The sequence below is a fragment of the Culex pipiens genome, chromosome 3 (assembly GCF_016801865.2).
Source record: "Culex pipiens pallens isolate TS chromosome 3, TS_CPP_V2, whole genome shotgun sequence".
NCBI lineage: Eukaryota > Metazoa > Arthropoda > Insecta > Diptera > Culicidae > Culex > Culex pipiens.
Window position 1 is genome coordinate 90,955,414 of NC_068939.1, and position 21,046 is coordinate 90,976,459.

Genomic DNA, 21,046 nt, shown 5'->3' on the forward strand with positions numbered 1-21,046 from the left:
ATGTTTACACGCGGGCAAAATTGTGATATGAGCATTCTGCAAAAACTGTTATAAAATGTAACATTTTCTGTAGCAAATCCACTGTTACAGATTTTGAGCTATATATTTCCTTTGGGTGTAGTAACGTAAAACGGGGTGACTTTCATAGGTTTGAGATTTTTCCGCAAAATGAAGAGTACAAATTAAATACGCAGTAAATGCTATGGAATCTTACTGACTATGGTAGAGTTGAACACTTCTTCTACTTCAAGAAAAAGTTTTCATAAAATTTTGAAAAGTTTAAAAAGTTAATAAATTAAGAAAATGTTGATAAATAGCCTTATTTTAATATTCTCAAAGTGTCATGACTTTCTCAATGAACATGATTTCAAATTGGAAAACGGGATACATTTTCAGATTCTTTGGACAATTTTTTACTAGGAGAAGGTAAAATAAATTTGTAAATAAGTAGAACAAATGTTATACAAAATGTGAAAACTTTTGATTTGTGCTTCAAATTCAGTTTAAAATGCCATACAAATTGATATTTGTATAACCAAATTTAGTTTCAATAAATTTCATGCAAAATTCCGAATTGTTAATAATTTTACCTAAAATTTATATGTATTTTGTAGTTTTCTAACAAACCTAGTTTACTAAATATAAACATAATTTGTTTTCATAAAAAAAAACTTTAACACTTTAAATCTAAATTCAAAATAAGAATTTCCAACGCAACTATTTTTTTAACACTATTCAAAACACTTTTTTTAAAAAATAGTGCATGGACCTTGTGTGGCCTACCCCATGCTTTAAAAATAATAGTCTTGAGAAAAACCTAACCAGTTGAAAAATATTCCAAAAAAAAATTGAAATCCTATCAATGTCACTGCGGTTTGAGGTACCAATATCTCATAAACTAATAGTCCTGTTTCAAAGTTTAAAACCAAACATTTTTGAAATTCTCGAAAAAAATATTTTTTTTTATTTAAAAAGGTCATATGTTCAATATTACGCCATTTTGAAATGTTAGAGTTGATTCCAAATAAAAGCGATATTTATCATTTCATCGTGCACGTTAATGATGTGCAAAAGAATGATTAAGGCAAATAACTGAAAACAAAAATTTAAAGGATTTGCACGTATTCTTCACGAAGAATCAGTATTTTACGAAAAAGCTTTTTGAAAAGTGATGATTTTCACTACTTTTTACCGGTTTTTGATGCATATTTGCTGAACCTTCTAAAAAAATATTTTCAAAGCACATGAACTGCAAAGTTACAAAAAAACACGTAATTATAAAATGTTTTTTTGTTTAAAATAAAATAAAACCTCTCTGGGTTATTGCAGATTCAAAATGTACTTTAAATTTTCATATATTGTTTGGAGTACGCAATCAAATCGAACGTCCAATTTTACACAAATGTCCCTTTGACAACCTTTGACACAATTTGGCAACTATAAGTAAATTGCTTTTTACTTTTGAATATTTTGAATTAAACTTTTTCACTAGTTGATATTTTCAGCCAGGTTGTCAGTGTTCTCACACGCACTATGATACTTGAGTGGTACTTACATTTACTGGTTATTTCAATTTCTTCTCAAAACATAATTACTTCACAAACGATTGCAATAAATCTTTTGCACTCAAATTTGGCGAAAATATATATCACCCGACCCTCATAACATTTATTGGGTCGCCCTTTGTAACCCCATTTTCCCAAATCCAGCCCCATCTTGGAAGATTCATTAACCCATCCTACCGGCCGCGCCACCCCAACGGGGTCATCATCATCAACGCAGCCGACCAAGTGAGTGCCGGTGGGGTAATAAAACACAACTTGAGGGCAAACCCCTTTCCACGCGCTGTCGCCAGCCATTATCGTCATCGCCAACAATTAATTTGTACGATTATTGTTTGCGCTGAAGATGCTTCGGCGTCTCACGATGTCTTGGGCAAACCGTTCGACCAAAATAAGGACAAAGAACGAGGTCGGAGGACAGTTTGCTCTTCATCGCCTTATCGGGTTGTTTTTTTTTTGTTTTATTACCAATTTATTTGCCATCGCTCTTCGAGCTGGGTAGAGGTTGTCGAAACCCGTAAACAGCCAAAGGGTAGCAGGTTGATTACAAGTAAACAGAACGTGATCGTCGTTTGAAATTATTTGAGCAACTACGCTCAATTAAGCGATTAGAAATTTTTGGGGATGTTTTAGTTGGAACATGGTCTGCTGGATAAGAAGTAGAGAGAATCTAAGTTTGTATAGTTTTAGTACACACTAAAAAAATATTAATACTCCATGTAACGGAAATTCTATTCCAACAGAAAAATAAAGAATGTAAATGATTATATGATCTAAAATTATGTTTGTTTTGATGTACAGTCACTATTCTGCCTTTCAACACTCATACATCAAGCATCGTGTAAACATGAGTTTAATTAGACTTGATTTTACATCTTATTCGATGCACATAACTGGAGCGTGTTCTGAGATATAATTTTACATCGAAACAAACCCAATTTTAAGTTCATTTAGGTACGTTCTTATGACAGTGCCAAAGATGTGACAGCCATCTTGAAAACAAAACTGCAAATGTTGTGTTGGCATTTTATCGAGTTTTTTGTCGGAAATTAACTGCATAAATCGTCCTAACGATTAACAACAGAGCGGATTGAGGTGAGTTTAATAAACCTTCAGGTGTAATTAGTGATGAAATTGAATAAGTGCAACTGAAAAGAGCAACTTTGTTTACATATTTTTCTAGCTGTACGTGATGGATCTTCCGGAAGCAAAACAAGCAAACGCTGTTCGCTGGTGCTACGAAACCAGTCTGGGGAATCTCCCTTCCCTAAGAGGCAAACTAGTGGCCAACAAATCTCGCCGTTCGAAGCGGAATGGCTAGTTTGGGACAAGTCGGAACGAAGTAGCTTGAGCAGCCGGCCGGAACCAGGCAAACCAAGCGGACAACAATGTCAACGTTTGTTTGGTTGCAGCCGCTGGGGAACTTCGGTCAAATCAGCTGTAGTCGGTTACTGTAAGTCAAGTGATGTCAGCGAATGGTTCGTATTCAGCCGCGGATCCGGATTGAGGTGAAAACATCCGCCCGGGTTCATTTCAAGAGCTGTGATGTGTGCAAAGTGAGTTTTTTGAATTAAAAGATTGTTTTGGGAAATCATCAGTAAAGGAGTGCTATTTTTGAGAGTGTTGCTTAACAATATGAAAATTATTTGATGTTTTAGCCAGTGAAAATAAATTGATTGAAACATGAAACGATTACTTTTTTTTATTTCTAACCTAGAAATCACATTCTCACCTGCAGCAATCCACTGAAATTACATCAATTTGAAAATTACATCAATGTATTTTCAGCTCGCGTAAAATTCAATGCCGGTACAATCTGCTAAAATGGCTCATGTAATTTTCAAATCTGATGTAATTTTGGGTTACATTTGACGCTCCAGTTATGTGCATCGGAATGACTGAAAATTACACGAATATTTTTAAGTATGTAGTGAAACAGTTGAACTGGGTATCTTAAACCTATTAATTTAAATTCATTCAAACCTGGCAAATGAGTTTTGTAAGAAGTAGTTTATGCCAAAGTTGCAAAAAGAAGATTCTTCAGCAATTTGTAGACACGAATAAGAAAAGCTAACCTTAAAAATCTTGAGACTTCACATGAACCTTAAACGTTTGCACGTTTCGTCAATATTATTCCTTCTGCCGGGTACGAGAGTTGTCTCTGCCTTTTTGGGGCGTGTGATACTCATGCAAATTTATTGCGTGATTTGACACAAAATGGCCCCCCTTGTCTGGATCGTTTTGTTACACGACACCGCACGCACCGCACCTCCTTCTGGAGTCCCCCTGCCCAGGGCCAGGAACACTCGAAACGCTCGAGCAGAAAGAATAAGTATTATCAGGATCAACGATAAGCACCGAGAATTTCTCACTTTAAAAATACCCACCATAAATCAGGAGCTTGCGGTGACACACGCAGTCAAGGGTGGCAAGCCATCCGTGTGACACTTTTGTGTTGCTTGCGACGACGACCTGAGACTGGGACCGACTGGCTGACTGACTTGTCCCCGCTGGGAAGTGAATTTGGCCGGTTTGTTGTTGGTTGCAGAGTACAATCAAGTTTACTGAAGGACGAATTTGTCACCTTAACTTTTGACATCATTTATAAGTATGTTGGGTAGTTCTCTAACTAGGTATTTGGAAAAAAGTATACACCCAAACTTTAACAGCCGAATACTCTGACAAATTTGCCAGAGACTCTGCAAATGGATGTCAGAGGCACCAACGTTACATCACCAACCATCGCTGATGAAAGCTCAAATAAGATGAAAATTTCCTCCACTACTAAAAGCACATAATTTCTCACCCTTTCTGAAAGCCACCCATGCAACGTGTCATCATTACACTATTTATGCCCGCTCTCTTTCTCCCCTTTTGGGGGCGAGCATTTCCGTGTCAAGGAATTTTCCCGCCCACTTCATCATGAACGAACATCCTCTTCCTTCTGTCTTGTAGTATGCCATGCTAACGAAGGAAGCCAGACATTAGAGAGATGCTTGCTCAGATGAAGTTATGAACGGCATGTCGTCCTTTCTTCCCCTACTATGATGGTGGCCACGTGGGTGGGACTGGCAGCGAAAGTGCTAACGAACGCAAACGCCCAGGATGCAACACACTCGTAATGCAATCATCGAAGGTGAGTGGGTGGTGGTGGTGAAGGTTGGGAGTCGGTTTGCCAGATGTCAGGATTTCACGCGAGACGAGACAGGACTAGACTTTCATCTACTTTTCGCGGGGGTTTTCCACGTTCTGGTGGCACCCGGCATTACATGAGATTATATAACTATGTATGCAAATTGTATTGCTTGAGGCCACCTGGTTTCAGTTGAGCATGACTTGTTTAACGATGAATCTTGTTATGGCAACCTATGCCTCGCAATTAAACTCAAAATGTCTAAGGGAAAAAAAAACTCAATTTTATCTCAATTAAAAATCTATCAGGAAATACTTATGAGTAATTCTCCTCAAATCAGAAAAAGTTTCCTCGAACCCTCTTCGATGTGCGTGAAACTTTGCTCTAAGGGGTAATTTTGGTCCAGGTTCACGGATCCTAGCTCCATTTTTCGATGTTTCGTGACGGAGGGGCGATTCGGCCTCTTCAATTTTTCAGGATTTTTACCATTACACGTTTTCAGTGATTTATAGCTCGAAACCGTGAGGAGATAAAAAATTGGTTTCAGAGAGACTTTTGTGTAAAATTGGATGAAAAATCCGAAAAAAGCATTTGTTAAATTATGTGTTTTTTTTGTTTTTTTAAGGGTTAATTTTTAAAATGTACCAAAAACAAAACAAAACCAGACAAAACACAAGTCTGAATCTTACGAAAAAGTTTTTTGAAAAAGTGATAATTTTGCCCACTTTTGATCAGTTTTTCGAAATTCAAACCCTATAATCATGTGCTTTGTCTGCCGGTGTGGATCAATCGGACCGCGCACTGGGCTCACATCCAGGGGTTGCCGGTTCGAATCCCGAGGCGGACGCAAAAAATTCTAAGTGTAAATATAGGTATTCGGTGCCCTCTCCCCGTGCCCTTCACACTTAGGAGCCCCGGGAGGCGGAGTCTTGTCGCAAAAAGAACGATACACGCCTGTGGATCCGTTGACGAAAACGCAAGGTTTAAAAGGGCCACATTATAAGGTGTTACGTCAAAAGCATTTTTTTCTGAAAGTTTATCAATTTTGCACAAAATGACCCGTCTGGCTCATGCACAGCTTGAATGTGGAGATTTTTCTAAAATAAAGAAAAAAAATAAATACTGGCGTTCTCCACAACTTTTTTTTATTTCTTTTTGATAGTCCCCGCCCTTCTTCCTCCGAAAGCACCCCACATAGAGAACATTAATATCAGAGGTGGGCAAAAGCGCTCATTAAAATAAGCCGCTCTTTTGAACAGCTCTTACGCTCTTTGTCAACATTGGAGAAAGTGGCTACTAATTTTAAAAAAATGCATTTATTTCTGCTAAATTTAAACAAATATAAAATATCACTGATATTTTTGTTTAGAAAATTTTCATCGAACCATCGATCAGTTTAAATGTCGAAAAATGCCAAATTTAATCGGCCAAGAGCATTTTTTTCCATAATCTCAAGGGCTATTTTTTGTGTAAATTTATCTTTATGGTCAGTTGCGCAGTTAACAGTTTTTTTTTTATTTTGTTTAGCAAATCATTCAGCTTTTCCTTGAAAAAACCCAGAGAAAACTAGCAAACTTGAAATAAGATTTTGAAAAATGTTTAAGTGGTATTGGCAAGCTTCCCATGCGCCAGTGCCAACGCACACCGCGGGTTTGGTTTTCTAGCTTCGGTACGAGCCTGAACCCATTTGTGTGTTGGTATATTGGTACATCGTACCAGCGCACCACGACACTCTCGGCTCGCCCCATCGGTTTTGTGTCTGGCACTCACCCATGGCATGAACCCAGCGTGCCGTGGTACGCGCCGTGGTATTGAACCCGTTTTGTACCGCCAGCGTGTACCACGGCACGTACCTCGGCTCGTACCGAGTTAAGCACCTTGGCTCATACGCTGGGTTCATGCCATGGGTGAGTGCCAGACACAAAACCGACGCGGCGAGCCGAGAGTGTCGTGGTGCGCTGGTACGATGAACCAAAATACCCTCGGCTCGTGTGAGTCGGGTACGGGTGTAAACCGAACAAAGCAGGCGCAAAGCAAAACCGAGGTACAAGTGAACCGCGTGTACCGCACGGTGCAGGGAAGCTTGGGTATAGAGGATTTTGAGGCTAGGAATTTTGACAAGTATGATTTTCATAAAGTATTCGCCTCCATTTCTCTCCCACAGAAAAACTGGGGACAATGTAGCTGTCAAACTAGGTCAAAATGTTAAAGTCACTCACAAAATGAACTTTGAGTGATTTGAGTTCATTTCTGACGTCAAATTTACTCCTCTATAGAGGAGAAAATCGTGACGTCAGAAATGAACTCAAATCACTCAAAGTTCATTTTGTGAGTGACTTTAACAGTTTAGCCTAGTTTGACAGCTACTTTGTCCCTAGTTTTCTGTGGGAGAGATAAGGAGGCGAATACTTTATGAAAATCATATCTGTCAAAATTCCTAGCCTCAAAATTTTGTTGCGAGTTGCTTTTCTCCTCTATTGGCAAGAATGTTATTAAAATATTGTCAACGTATATTGATGAGAATGTTTCAAAAGTTGCATTTACTTGCAAGTTTTTTATACTAAAGAACTTGTTTATCATGAGTCGTTGCTAGTGAACCGGCCCTTTTGAGCGGCTCGCTCTGTTTTGGCCCACCTCTCATAAATATCGTTATTTCGTTTACAGATGATATTATTTCAGGATATTTAGTTAATTACTTGTGAAACTTAAGTACATAATACCTACCCCATTCTGATAATGGTATTTAATTTTAAATTATTTTTTTTAAACATCTTTTGAATTAGTCGCTTTGATTTACCTTTTCAAATGCAACTTAGTTGATTAATCAACCAATCGTGAACCAACCTGATTTTCAACCAAGCCAAAGGTTGGCCATATCCATTGCATCATTTTTTTTATACAATAAATTATCGCTTCAAAATTTAAATATTTTTCGAAAAACAACAAACCCCCTGTTATTTTGCGCCTAATGGTCAGATTCGATTATCCGAAGCCTCGACTATCCACAGTTTCGATAAAAAATTAAATATTGAAATTACTTGCTTTCACTACTTGGTTTCAACATTCCAATGAAAAAAAAAGATTCGACAAAAAATATTTTTGGCGAAAAAAATACAAAAGTAAACCCATTTTAAATTGTTGTCAGTGTTTTGCACGTCTAAGTTTAATGGAATTTTAAAGTTTTTGAAAAAATATTATTTTGCCCTCTAACTATTCGAGCCAATATTGAAGGAGAGCGACATAAACTTTGAAAAATATTTGCAGCGGCCTAAATTACTTTTTAAAAAATGTTTCAAATAATGCTGCAATAGTTCTCAAAATTTCCATGTTTTGAAGAATATTTTTTTCGAAAAATATTGTCAAACGAATCCAAACATGCTAAATATGATTAAAAACGTAGGGAAATGCATTAAAAGTTAAAGACAAAGCGGATAATCCTTCCGAAAAGAAATGAGAGGAAAGTACTATTTAGCGAGAGTATAGACCTCTCGCGCTTACAACAACAACAAATCGTGTTCATTCGCTCATTGAAACAGTTCATCACATAAGCTAATATGGACAAATGACCACCACTAAGTCATCGAACCATGGTGGCCGATATGGCAAAGGCACGGTTTGACATGCCAAAGGTCTTGAGTTCGAGCCTCGATATCGACACTTTTTTTAAGGTGAACTTTTTGGAAAAATGAACCCACGAGTAAAGTACTCTCGTTTTTTTCGGAATTTATCCTCTCCGTCCATTCACAGAACCATTGATGCTTCGCCAAGGGTGACTTGTACCCAGACTCCAACTCTGGTTGTTGGTTACCTATTTTGTTTCGTATTTAAAAAAAAACACTTTTGCACGTCTGCGTAATCTGAAGGTAATCAACTGTAGGCGACAATTTGCTGGCTTTAGTTCCACGTCAAGACAAACAAAATCTTGCTCAAAAATTCTCTCTTGACAAATAACACCACCGTCCTCCTGACTACTGGTTCGACAGAGAGGATCCGGAATGGGAAATGTCTGCAGCTGAGCTGTAAGTGTTTCTCGTGTAAATCGTACTTGAGCTTTCCGTGACACGCCACAGCACTACTGTGCCCGTCACAAGTACATAACGGCACGCACGATGAGATCTTCCTGAAGTTGGCTGGCTGGCACATTGATTCAATCTAAAGTCAACAGCGAGAGAGCCCAGATAAGACCACAACAGCCAGAACGTGCAAATTACGCATGTTCCGACGGAGAACACAACAATTACGGGTCGGCTTTTCGTGTCATTCACCGGAAATGACTTGAGCTTGTTAAATGGCCGCTGGCATGACAGACTTACCCAAGTGCTCGGGAGAAGTGAACCAAGGCCGCCGTCAGTGCCTTCCGATCTGGCACCTGTTCCACGGCCGGTGACGTTCGGAACACCCCCAGATGTTGCTCCCAGCGGGCCGTCTGGGCCGTACTGGGACCGTTGGCGATGCCTGCTGGAGAAGGGGGAAGAAAAACACAGAAAAAAATGCGAGAATCGATTTGAGTTTTATTGCAGCTTACGGCGTTCGGAGAGGAAAAGTGAAAATTGATGGTTGCATCAATATTGAAAGAGCCAACTTTATTGGATTGCCTGGTGCTTTCGTGAATGGGTGTTTGTACCAAGAATGCAATTGAAATGATGGTTGGAAAATATACATCTGTCTCGTTTGGATCAATTTTATTGGAGTGCTTCTTTTATTTATTTATTCAATTTATGCTCCGTGTTTTGATATCTTTTTAATGCTTTCGACCCGTACTGGAATAACAAGATTATTTTAAAATGATTTTTTTTATTTTCTAAGTTTTTTTTCCACTTGTGTACATATCAGAAATATTTATTAATCTCCACTCAAAATCCCTGAATTCTCAGTTCAAAAGCTGAGTGCTGAATAGTGGTTCGCAAAACGGCCTCAATTTTGACCTGTCAAAGAGGAACCAACCTACTGTTCGCCAAACGTAGAGAGTATTGTTATCGATCATTAAAAATACTAGTTTTTTTGCTTGAATGAAAAATGTGCGGCTTTTGAGGACCTGGAGTTTAAGTCAAGAAATCTTAAGAAAGTTGAAGGCGTGATAGTCATTTTTTATAATTATGAATGGAAGATGTTTATGGAATCAATGCGGTTGTATCCATCCAGAAGCTGTCTTTATTGTTTGATTCCGTTTGAAAACCTTGTTTAGTGAATATCTACTCTGTTTGTTGGATCAGCTTCGCTAGAATTAGCGATGTTTTTTCGCTGGACCAGGAAGAGCTGCAGGATTCTAAAATCAGCCATGGAATTTATCTGCGACATCGCAGAATGACACTCTCGTCGCATTTCTTCGTCACCCGTAAAATAGAAAAATCTCTTCTAACTGATCGAAACGTGACAATTTTCCAGCAAAAAATGTCAGAAACAAGACATAATAAACCACATACTACTGATTATGAAACAGCTTATTTATCAGTAAGAAAAAAGTCATGCTTGTGCTTGAGCAGCCTCCTACTTTGTACATGTAAACAAAGTGGGACCATTCGAAAATCACGCTACGCATTCTCTCTATTCATCACCCAGTTCAAAAGTTACTCAATTCTAATCATAATTCATTTCATCAACAATCATCATCATTGTAGCATTTTTTCAAGAAACAGGTGTCGGATCAATTATGACTAAGGAGCAGTTCTCTACACTGAAAGAAACCAACATAGAAATCTCAAATGTTTTTTCACGTGAGAGTCTCTAAAAATCAACACAATAAATTCACGTGCTTTTCCATTAATCCACACGTGTTTTTCATGTCAAATGGATGTGAAAATCATTCAAAATCAGCTGATTGCTATCGAAAGACCTTTCCCTCTTTTTTCGCATGCGAAAACGAAGTTGACTTTATAGCTGTCGGCCACCATCAGGGGTGCCAGGTTGCCAGATAAATCTGGCATTGCCAGATTTTTTGAGCGTCAATTAGAAAAAAATAATTTTCTATTTCTTCCTCACATTGTTTGATTGACGTATTTTGTTTATTTTGTGAAGCTATAATGTATAAAAAGTGAAAATCCACAGTTTTTGAACAAAAAATTACTTATTACTTTGAGAAAAGTGGCTTGCCAGATTTTTCCCAGATTTTTTGCCAGATTTTTTACTCTTCAGACCTGGTAACCCTTGCCACCATTGCTAGTACCAACCACTAGTGTCTTCCTTTTAACTACAAGGACTTCGCCGCCTTGGGCTCATAAGTGTTTGAGTACGGCACGGAGCGACGGCGCCGGATACCCATCTTTACACAAAGAATTTTTAGATTTTTTTTCGCATGCTATTCACTTCATATTCAAATGAACTTCATTTAGATTTGCCCCATTTGACATTTCCTTTGATTTCGAAGTGAAAAGCACGTTAGATTGAAATGTTTTGGCGTATGGCCAAAAATTCTTCATAAGTAAGATGGCCACAGCCGATGATGGTGCAAAGTTTGCTTTTCGGATTGAAAAGCTCCTTTTTGCTAACAAATTACCTTAGTTTTTAATATTTGTGCGCTGGTGGTAAGTAAGAACAAGAGAAACCCATCATTGAATGAAATTAATGCGGATTAACTTTATTTTTCCAGAAAATCGGCCAGAGTTCGTCCCGGAATCTATTCCGATTCGGAACCGGATGAAAGATTGTAAGCGATGTTTGTCAAGATTCGTCATGGACATCAAAGGCGGGCTTCGGATCCGCCAGATGCCGGATCTAGAAATGTTTGAGGTTGTCGGTGACGATACATCGCCCCAGCAGGGCTTTCTTTTCGAGCGCCTCGATGGACACAGCTCAACACAACGCCGTCGGGACCTGGTCCGAACACTTCAACGCTGCGTAGCAGGGCAAATTTAATGTCAGTAAAGTGAAATGTATGATTTAATGTTATGTATCCAAAAAGATGTTTGGTTTGAAAAATAAAAAAATATGTTTGAAACCTTAGAATAAATTTGATGTAAAAAATAAAGAAACCCCCTCTCACCGTTTTGAACACCTGAAAACCATTGGAAACCCATTCGATTCAGACTAAAAAATCATTTAACATTGATGAGAAAAGCATTGCCAATTCATAAGCGTTGTCACATGAAGTTAACGTGGTTTGCTTTTGAATTTACCGCGTCGCGCGATGAGAATTATCGTAGTGATTTGCACATGTCATTCACATGCCAAGTCGTATGGGGCAGATTCACGTGTGAAACATGTGATATTGCTATGTGCCTTTCTTTCAGTGCACGATTTCGCAAATCGACTTTTGATTTTATTCCAAATCAAATTTTGAAATTTTAAAATCAAGCATTACTTTTGATAAGGTTAACAAAAAGATGATTTTCCTTATTTCATAATTTAGACCAAATTTTAAAAAATTCCCATTTTCAAAGTCTCAGAAAGAAAATTGCAGGAAATTTACTCAGCTTATTCAAAATATTGTTTAAAGGAGTAGCCGAAATGTGAAATATTCCGAAAATTCTAACCCAAAAGTAAAATAATTATCAAATGCAAATTTCTTAGCTTTTAAAAATCTATTTTATTTTTTTAATTTGTTTATGTCCGTTTTCGATATTTTTCAATTTATATCTCTTGAACCATATTTTAAACTGTCAGGCACCATGGCTTTAAGATGTCTTTTGGAGTCTCATTTACGTAACCCATTTTGTATTACCAGCCCGTAAAGTTATATGGAGACTTGTATGGAAAGACCAATTACACGGATAAAAAAGAGTTCCCAAAATCGTGAACAAGCGTTCATGAAAATGGGAACCTCGAACAAAGTTTTCAAATCCCATGGTACGATTTTTAAAAACGTATAGTGAAATTTGAACATTTTGTTCGTGGTTCCCGTTTTCATGAACGCTTGTTCACGATTTTGGGAACTCTTTTTTCTCCGTGTTTCCCAATAAACAATGTATGTATATAAAATTTGCTAAAATAAATTTATTATACTCATTTAAAATATTTTTAAGGTTCTTTCCGTTTGAAAAATCCTACATAAATAAAAATTGATTAAACAGTTTAAACATTGAACTTACCGTATTTTCATGGATCTTCTTTTTTTGAATAAGGCCGTTGCCCACAGTCTTCAAAATTGGTCAGAAAATCAGAGGACAAAATAGTTTTTGTTGTTTTCGAAATTGTATGAAAATTTTATGTTTTATGACTTCTTTTCGCAAAAATAAAAAAAATTCGTCAACACTTAGATATTTTTTAAACTCAAGATTGCAAAACAATTGGACAAGGGTATAATGTACAGTAGGGTGGTCCAAATCCGGGCTTTCTCGGGGCTGCCCCGTGAAATGAAAGGTTGACTCACTAATAGACTAAGTTCCAAATTTAAGCTCATTCTGATCACGGGAACCAATCCCACGAATCGATGAAAGTATGTATGGGAAAAATCGTCAAATGTATGGAGAAAAGCAACTTTTTTTAGTTTTTTACCTGTGGAGGGCGCAATAGTTGTCCAATCTTTATCAATTCTCAGATGTAGAACCTTCATTAAATTTTGAACGAATTTGCCGAAGACACCATATTCTTAGGATTAGCGAGAAAGCCCGGATTTGAACCACCCTAATGTGCAGGGATGGAATAATCGAAAAAAAAATCTTTTTTGCTTGCGATATTTCTTAACCCGCGCAAGAGAGGGGAGGCGAAACACACAAAAGAAAATCGCTCACGAACTTCTCGAAAAATCAGTAGATGAATTTCTGTGAATCTACATGTTAGCAGCAATTAAATTAATTAATTTCGTTTTGTATACAAACATCGTTCATCTACGAATAGTGACAGGTAACTTTTCGACGTGTAACTTTACATCTGCAAGTGTAGTAATGAATTCGATTTTCCGCCGAATAATCCCGAATGATCCCCCCGATCCCCCTCCGTTCAGTTCCGAGACAAACATAAGTTGGAAATGAAGAAATATCATCAGGATGTAATACTTACAGTCAGTTTTGAGAGAATGCATGCAAAATATGTCTTTTCTAAAAAAATTTCATCAGAATTTTAAAATTAAAATGATTTGTTGTGCTTCGAATCCCGGACACTGATTCGAAATCCGGACACTTTTGCTTCGAATTCCAGACACCCGTTTTTTGCTAATGAATCGCACAAATTTGGACTGAAATGTTAGTGAATGGCATTCTTTAGGTCTCAAATAAGCTGTTAACATCAAAACAATCGATATTTTACATAAAAATTTGCTAGAACCTTAGGATCAAAACCATAAATTTCTGCTTTGCCTTCCCGGTGCTTCGGACGCCTATGAAATATTTCACGTGAAATGTTTCGCATTTTTGGTAATCTTAAAATTTTATTTTATTAAATTGTTTTGACATTAACTACAGCGTTCAAACAAACTTTAAATGAAAGTTGATGTTAGAAATCATGAAATAACTCAGTTTTGACATACATAATGCGAACTTATATCCAAATAACTGATAAAACAAGATGAAGTGTCCGGGTTTCGAAGCGTCCGGGAATTCGAATCATGACGGTAGTTTGCGATCGGCTTTGTTTTACTCAGTTTTTAAACTGCTTAAAATGTATGTTATCAAAAATGTTTTACAATTTGTTGATAACACGACATCAAAGACACATTAACAAGCAATTTCCATCATGCCAAATTCTAATTGACGGCAAACTGTGGCAGTGCAGGCCAAAAGAGCGCCGAGCTGGTATGTTGTTAGAATCTCTCCTCTCTTAACGTATTTGTGTGTGACTCGGGTCGACGGACGGAGTGGACAAAGAAATTCACGAAGTAATTGTATCGCTGGGAGAAGCGATTGAGCAAGTCGCTGGAAGCCTGAGTGTAGTGTTCGCTCGCGACTGGTTGCGAGCTCCAGTGAGCAAAGATTGGCTCGGCGATGAGTGAGTGATTTCTGATCTTTGAACCGAAAATCAGGACCCTTGGTAAACACTAACAAACACGTTTTGTTTGGTTGACCATTCTGTGCATTGTCCCGAAGTTTGGTTGAATTTAGTTTTTATTGAATATATCAGGATTTGAATCGAAATTTGGGGATCTGTAAAGGTCAAAAGGTTAGGCATTATCAGCTGCACAGAATGGCCTTCTTAACTCAATTTGGCTCAAAAAGCACGTGCGACAAGATAGCACCACAACGACGACATGAAACTATACGATTTGGCATGCAGTCATGAAAAATGTTCAAGCTATGTTTGTCTCTATGTCTACAAACAGAAGGTATCCAAAAAGTGACAAAAACTATCTGGGTAATTCTCCGCCAACTCACACAGCAGTTGCCCCGACCCCTCTTCGATTTGCGCGAAACTGTTTCCTTAGAGGTAACTTTTGTCCCTGATCACGAATCCGACGTCCGTTTTTTGATATCTCGTGACGGAGGGGCGGTACGACCCCTTCCATTTTTGAACATGCGAAAAAAGAGGTGTTTTTCAATAATTTGCAGCCTGAAACGGTGATGAGATAGAAATTTGGTGTTAAAGGGACTTTTATGTAAAATTAGACGCCCGATTTGATGGCGTACTCATAATTCCGAAAAAACGTATTTTTCATCGAAAAAATCTCTAAAAAAGTTTTAAAAATTCTCCCATTTTCCGTTACTTGACTGTAAAAAATTTTGGAACATGTCATTTTATGGGAAATTTAATGTACTTTTCGAATATAGCAGACAATTACAATTTTTACAGTCGAGTAACGGAAAATGGGAGAATTTTTAAAACTATTTTAGTGTTTTTTTCGATGAAAAATATGTTTTTTCGGAATTCTGAGTACGCCATCAAATCGGGCGTCTAATTTTACATAAAAGTCCCTTTAACACCAAATTTCTATCTCATCACCGTTTCAGGCTGCAAATTATTGAAAAACACCTCTTTTTTCGCATGTTCAAAAATGGAAGGGGTCGTACCGCCCCTCCGTCACGAGATATCAAAAAACGGACGTCGGATTCGTGATCAGGGACAAAAGTTACCTCTAAGGACAAAGTTTCACGCAAATCGAAGAGGGGTCGGGGTAACTTTTCCGATTTCGTGTGAGTTTGTAGAGAATTACCCATCTATTTACCCTACTCATTTTAAAAGCAAGTCCAAGGAAAACTTTTTGACTATCTGACATCAACCAGCCAGAGGCGAACGAGTCGTCTTTGAATGAGAGGTTGCCACTCGGTTCCGGCAAACTTTCACTCTTTCATGCCAGAGTTTCAACCCATAAATTGGTATGTTTCACGCTGCTCCGCTGGAAGCAGTGATGATAACTGAATTAGTTCTGTAAGCCGGTGAGGTGCTGTCAAACGACAGTTAGTCAAAGTTTTTAATTGTTTTGAAAACAGCTCGCAAGACTTGCTGCTCTAATGTTAATGAAGTAAACGTGTGACGTTTTGATAAAGAGGTGAACTGATAAAAGGTCAACCTTGTTAGGGGGACCTAGAAGAAAATTGTCAGACACAGTGATAGAATTACAAATATTTGAATTTGTAGAAGAATAAGCATATCTCCATGACACAACATACTGTAATTTAAAAATGACAACCAGCTTACAGCTTTGATCACAATCACTAATTATGAATTCATTTTCCCAAATTATTCTGAAAGCTTTTTTACGCTCGAGATACACTTTAACCTTTCCCCGCCTAAAAGCCCCCGGGAGCAACCGAAAAAAAAACAGCCACACAAACCACACAGCACATTTCAACAAAAAGGTTACTTTTTCCCGGCAGACATGGCAGCGGAAACTCTTGGCTTTCGAGTGCAGACGGTCCAGAAAATTAAAACATCCCAAGTGCCTCCGGGGCAGCAGCAGTCGCAAGCAAAGGTTGCTCGAGACTCTGCAAACAGACAAAGCAAAGTCAGCAGCGCTGAGGAGGGCGACATTTTATGTACATCATACTTTCATGAAATGTGTGCACAGTTGAAAAAAATACCGAATTGGAAATTTAAATTCAAATGGCTTTTTGCAGTAAATTACAGCAATTTCCCACGAAAACAGCATGGAAAAAAACAAAAGTCCTCGGATCGGGCTCAAAATTTTTCTGGGGGTTCCCTGGCCGAAATAATTAGACCCGTATTTTTTTGTTTGGCCATTAGGGTGACCTACGCCGTGTTAGGGTGGTCTGAAAAATGGCCATTTGCGTCGATTTTTGCAAAAACCACTTTTTTCGAAAAATCATAACTCATCGCCATTTTAACCGATTTCAATTGTCTTATACGCAAATGAAAGGTGATAAGTTGGCCTTTCAAAGAAAAATAATAAGAAGTTTCAAAAATCTAGCCTAACATATGAAAAGGGCGAATGAAACTTTAAAATGCCGTTTTGACGGTGTCTGGACCAAAGAGCCTATGTCTGGAAATATTTTTATCAGATTCCCCGGACATTTTTACATAATATACTAAAAAATGGGAGGAGTTCATTAACAGGATTCCGAGATATGATTTTTTGAAAATAAAATCCGTGTTTTTTGACGCGCCGCGCGCAAAAACCGGAGAATGACGAAATTGGCAAAAAATCAACTTTTTTCACTAAAACTGCGATAACTTCAAAATTTCAGCGATGACCTATACATGTCTGGGTACCAAAAGTTGCGTCTTTTAATTACAAAAATTTTGGTACCCAAACATCTATAGGTCATCGCTGAAATTTTAAAGTTATCGCAGTTTTAGTGAAAAAAGTTGATTTTTTGCCAATTTCGTCATTCTCCGGTTTTTGCGCGCGGCGCGTCAAAAAACACGGATTTTATTTTCAAAAAATCATATCTCGGAATCCTGTTAATGAACTCCTCCCATTTTTTAGTATGTTATGTAAAAATGTCCGGGGAATCCGATAAAAATATTTCCAGACATAGGCTCTTTGGTCCAGACACCGTCAAAACGGCATTTTAAAGTTTCATACGCCCTTTTCATATGTTAGGCTAGATTTTTGAAACTTCTTATTATTTTTTTTTGAAAGGCCAACTTATCACCTTTCATTTGCATATAAGACAATTGAAATCGGTTAAAAAGGCGAGGAGTTATGATTTTTCGAAAAAAGTGGTTTTTGCGAAAATCGACGAAAATGGCCATTTTTTAGACCACCCTAACACGGCGTAGGTCACCCTAATGGCCAAACAAAAAAATACGGGTCTAATTATTTCGGCCAGGGAACCCCCAGAAAAATTTTGAGCCCGATCCGAGCACTTTTGTTTTTTTCCATGCTGTTTTCGTGGGGAATTGCTGATTATGTAAATTTTTATTTTGTTCAACTTGAAAACCTTCATAAAGTCTGAAATAAAAATTAGGAACAGTGTAGCAAGGTTGGCGCTTGAAGGCTGCTGTGTTGGTGACACACTCTGTGAAATGCACGATGTTGTAAAATTATGGAAAAAATGTAACGAACGGCAATTCATGCCCACGTGGTACTCTGTTCGGAGGAAAATTGTAGAATTCTGTGAACTGTAACGCATGATTCTCACTTTGTGTACAACTGATTCAAACTGTTCAAATTGTATCAGCTGTTGATTTACGGCAACCAAGCTGAAGCTGTGAGGTTATCTGATAACCTAACTCGACATTTTTGAACTTGATGTAAGTTAATCTTTCAAATTCTTAAAAGTATAATAGGTTTGGGCTACTTGAACAAGCTTCAATCGACAGAATTAAATTTTAGTAAAAATCCAGCGAAAAAATAAAACTAAATATTTTGGGTATAAATGCAACCCCACCCAGGTAAAACCATGAAACAAAACCGACAAAGAAAAAAACTTTACAAATTCAACTCAAAACTAGCTACAAAGTGCACCAGAGCGTACTTGTTCTGTTTTACTTTGCATTTAGTTTGTACAATGGCAGAATCATGCTTGACTGCTGGCAAACTGTCTATCTGGAGCATTTTGTAAACCGGGATAATCCTTAAGAAATCAACTCAGAAGTTGTTTGGGATGTAAAATACTGCATCTGACTTTAAAAGTTTCTTCAAACAACTCAAACTGCAATCACCTTTTTTGGAGCAGCAAAGCAAACAAGTCATTTCAAAAAGCCAAAAACATGCTCCTCCAGAGTCTAGACATCTTTGAGTAGAAGGCAGGAGAGCCGACTTAGAGAGGATGCAGGTCAGGTATAGAAGCATCTAATTTTAAAAAATATTCCTCATGAAAAGAAGTGTCCCTAAGGGTCGCATCACCTAAGGATAAAAGAGAGCACTTACTCGTGGACCGGCGGGATGCATTATTTCGGCTGCTGCTGTTCCGGGCGTTTCCACTGAGCTTGAACCGGGCTGGGACCACCTTGGCTGCGGAATCTCGGGCCTCGAACGTCATCACGCAGGACGCCACCACAATGAAGCCTGTTGAGATGGAGAGAGAGAAAAGTGAATTTAAAAAAAGATCGATTAATTAAAACTAATATTTGTATATACAGTTCAAATTTCCCCTAAACAATGTTTCAGGCAGGTTCCCATTTTTTTTAGATTATCATTTTTGAATAAGACAAAAACACAAAATTTAAAGAAATTATTAAATTAATATTTAATTTTATATATCACAAAACATTTACCTAAATTAAACAAAATTCATATTAATATAGTAATTATTTTTTTCATAGATTCACCCTAAATTCGCACATTGACTAAACTTTTTTTCTATGTTTTGAATAGTGGTCATGACTGTAAATTCCAGAAAATATTTTTATGAAAAGTTCAGAATGTTTCCAATAAAATTGCCTAAGAGACATTGAAGATTAGACCTGTAGATGCTGAAATACTGCAAATAACAGAAAAAGAAACATTAAGAGGCAGTATTTGTAGATTTTGCTCGGTTTGTTCTAGAGGTCGTATCGAGGTGCTCCGATTTGGATGAAACTTTCAGGGTTTGTTTGTCTATACATGAGATGAACTCATGCCAAATATGAGCCCTCTACGACAAAGGGAAGTGGGGTAAAACGGGCATTGAAGTTTGAGGTCCAAAAAACATAAAAAATCTTAAAATTGCTCGCATTTCCGTAAAACTTCATCAATTCCAACTCTCTTAGATGCATTCGAATGGTCTTTTGAAGCCCTTCAAAATGTGCTATAGACATCCAGGATTGGTTCGAATTTTTCTCTTAGCTTTTGCAAATTACTGTCAAAAATGGATTTTTTTAAAACCTTAATATCTTTTTCCAACAGCCTCAAACACCCATACTCCCATAGATCAAAAGATAGGTAATTACATGGACTATAAGCCTACGGTGTTAACTTTTTGGCCAATCGCAGTTTTTCTCATAGTTTTTCGATTTTTCTAGAACAAACATTTTACAACGTTAGTTTTTGTCCTGTAGGCCGTCATAGCGCCACTTTTTGGTCTCAATTTTGACATATTCGGAATTCCTGATCATTTGAACCCATATTGTAAATAACTGTAATTTTGGATATTTTTTCAAAAGTACGTAGTTTTATGAAATTTTTGAGTATTTTTCCAGAATTTGTGTCATTTTATACCCAGATTGTAAAAAAACTGAAATTTTGAGTATTTTTTCGAAAATACGTAGTTTTTAAAAATTTTGAGTATTTTTCAGAATTTGTGTTATTATTTTCGAAATGTATGAAAAAATCCCGATCATTTTATACCCAGATTGTAAAAATCTGAAATTTTGAGTATTTTTTCGAAAATACGTAGTTTTGTGAAAATTTTGAGTATTTTTCAGAATTTGTGTTATAATTTTCGAAATATTTGAAAAAATCCCGATCATTATATACCAAGATTGTAAAAAACTTAAGTTTTGAGTATTTTTTCAAAAATATGTAGTTTTGTGAAAATTTTGAGTATTTTTTAAGAATTTGTGTTATTATTTTCAAAATGTATGGTAAAAACCCCATAATTTGATACCCAGATTGTAAAAACTGATATTTTGTGTTTTTTTCAAAAATGCGTAGTTTTGTGAAAATTTTGAGTATTTTAAAAAAAATGTGTTATTATTTTTAAAACGTTTGAAGGTCCTAAAAACAATGATCTCAAGATTTTTTTCAACTGAAATTTTGAGTATTTTTTCAAAAATACGTAGTTTTATGAAAATTTGGAGTATTTTCAAAAATTCATGTTGTTATTTTCGAAATGTTTGAAAAATCCTGATCATTTGAACCCATATCGTAAATATCTGTAATTTTGGATATTTTTTCGAAAATACGTAGTTTTATGAAAATTTTGAGTATTTTTCCAGAATTTGTGTCATTTTGTACCCAGATTGTAAAAAACTGAAATTTTGAGTATTTTGTCGAAAATACGTAGTTTTGTGAAAATTTTGAGTATTTTTCAGAATTTGTGTTATTGTTTTCGAAATGTATGAAAAAATCCCGATCATTTTATACCAAGATTGCAAAAAACTTAAATTTTGAGTATTTTTTCGAAAATGTTTTTTCATAGAATTATAGCCAAAATCGCAC

At 36.9% G+C, this 21,046-nt stretch overlaps 1 protein-coding gene across 1 annotated transcript in view; it reads right to left on the reverse strand.

Annotated features, from left to right (window-relative positions):
- The window catches only part of LOC120431501 (uncharacterized), a 60,885-nt gene that overhangs the window by 13,946 nt on the left and 25,893 nt on the right, over positions 1 to 21,046 (reverse strand). The window contains exons 5-6 of the mRNA XM_052710751.1: positions 18,836 to 18,973; positions 9,009 to 9,153 (exon numbers count right to left, since the gene is read on the reverse strand). Of these exons, the coding sequence (XP_052566711.1) occupies positions 9,009 to 9,153; positions 18,836 to 18,973 (283 nt within the window). The remainder of the gene's footprint in view (positions 1 to 9,008; positions 9,154 to 18,835; positions 18,974 to 21,046) is intronic.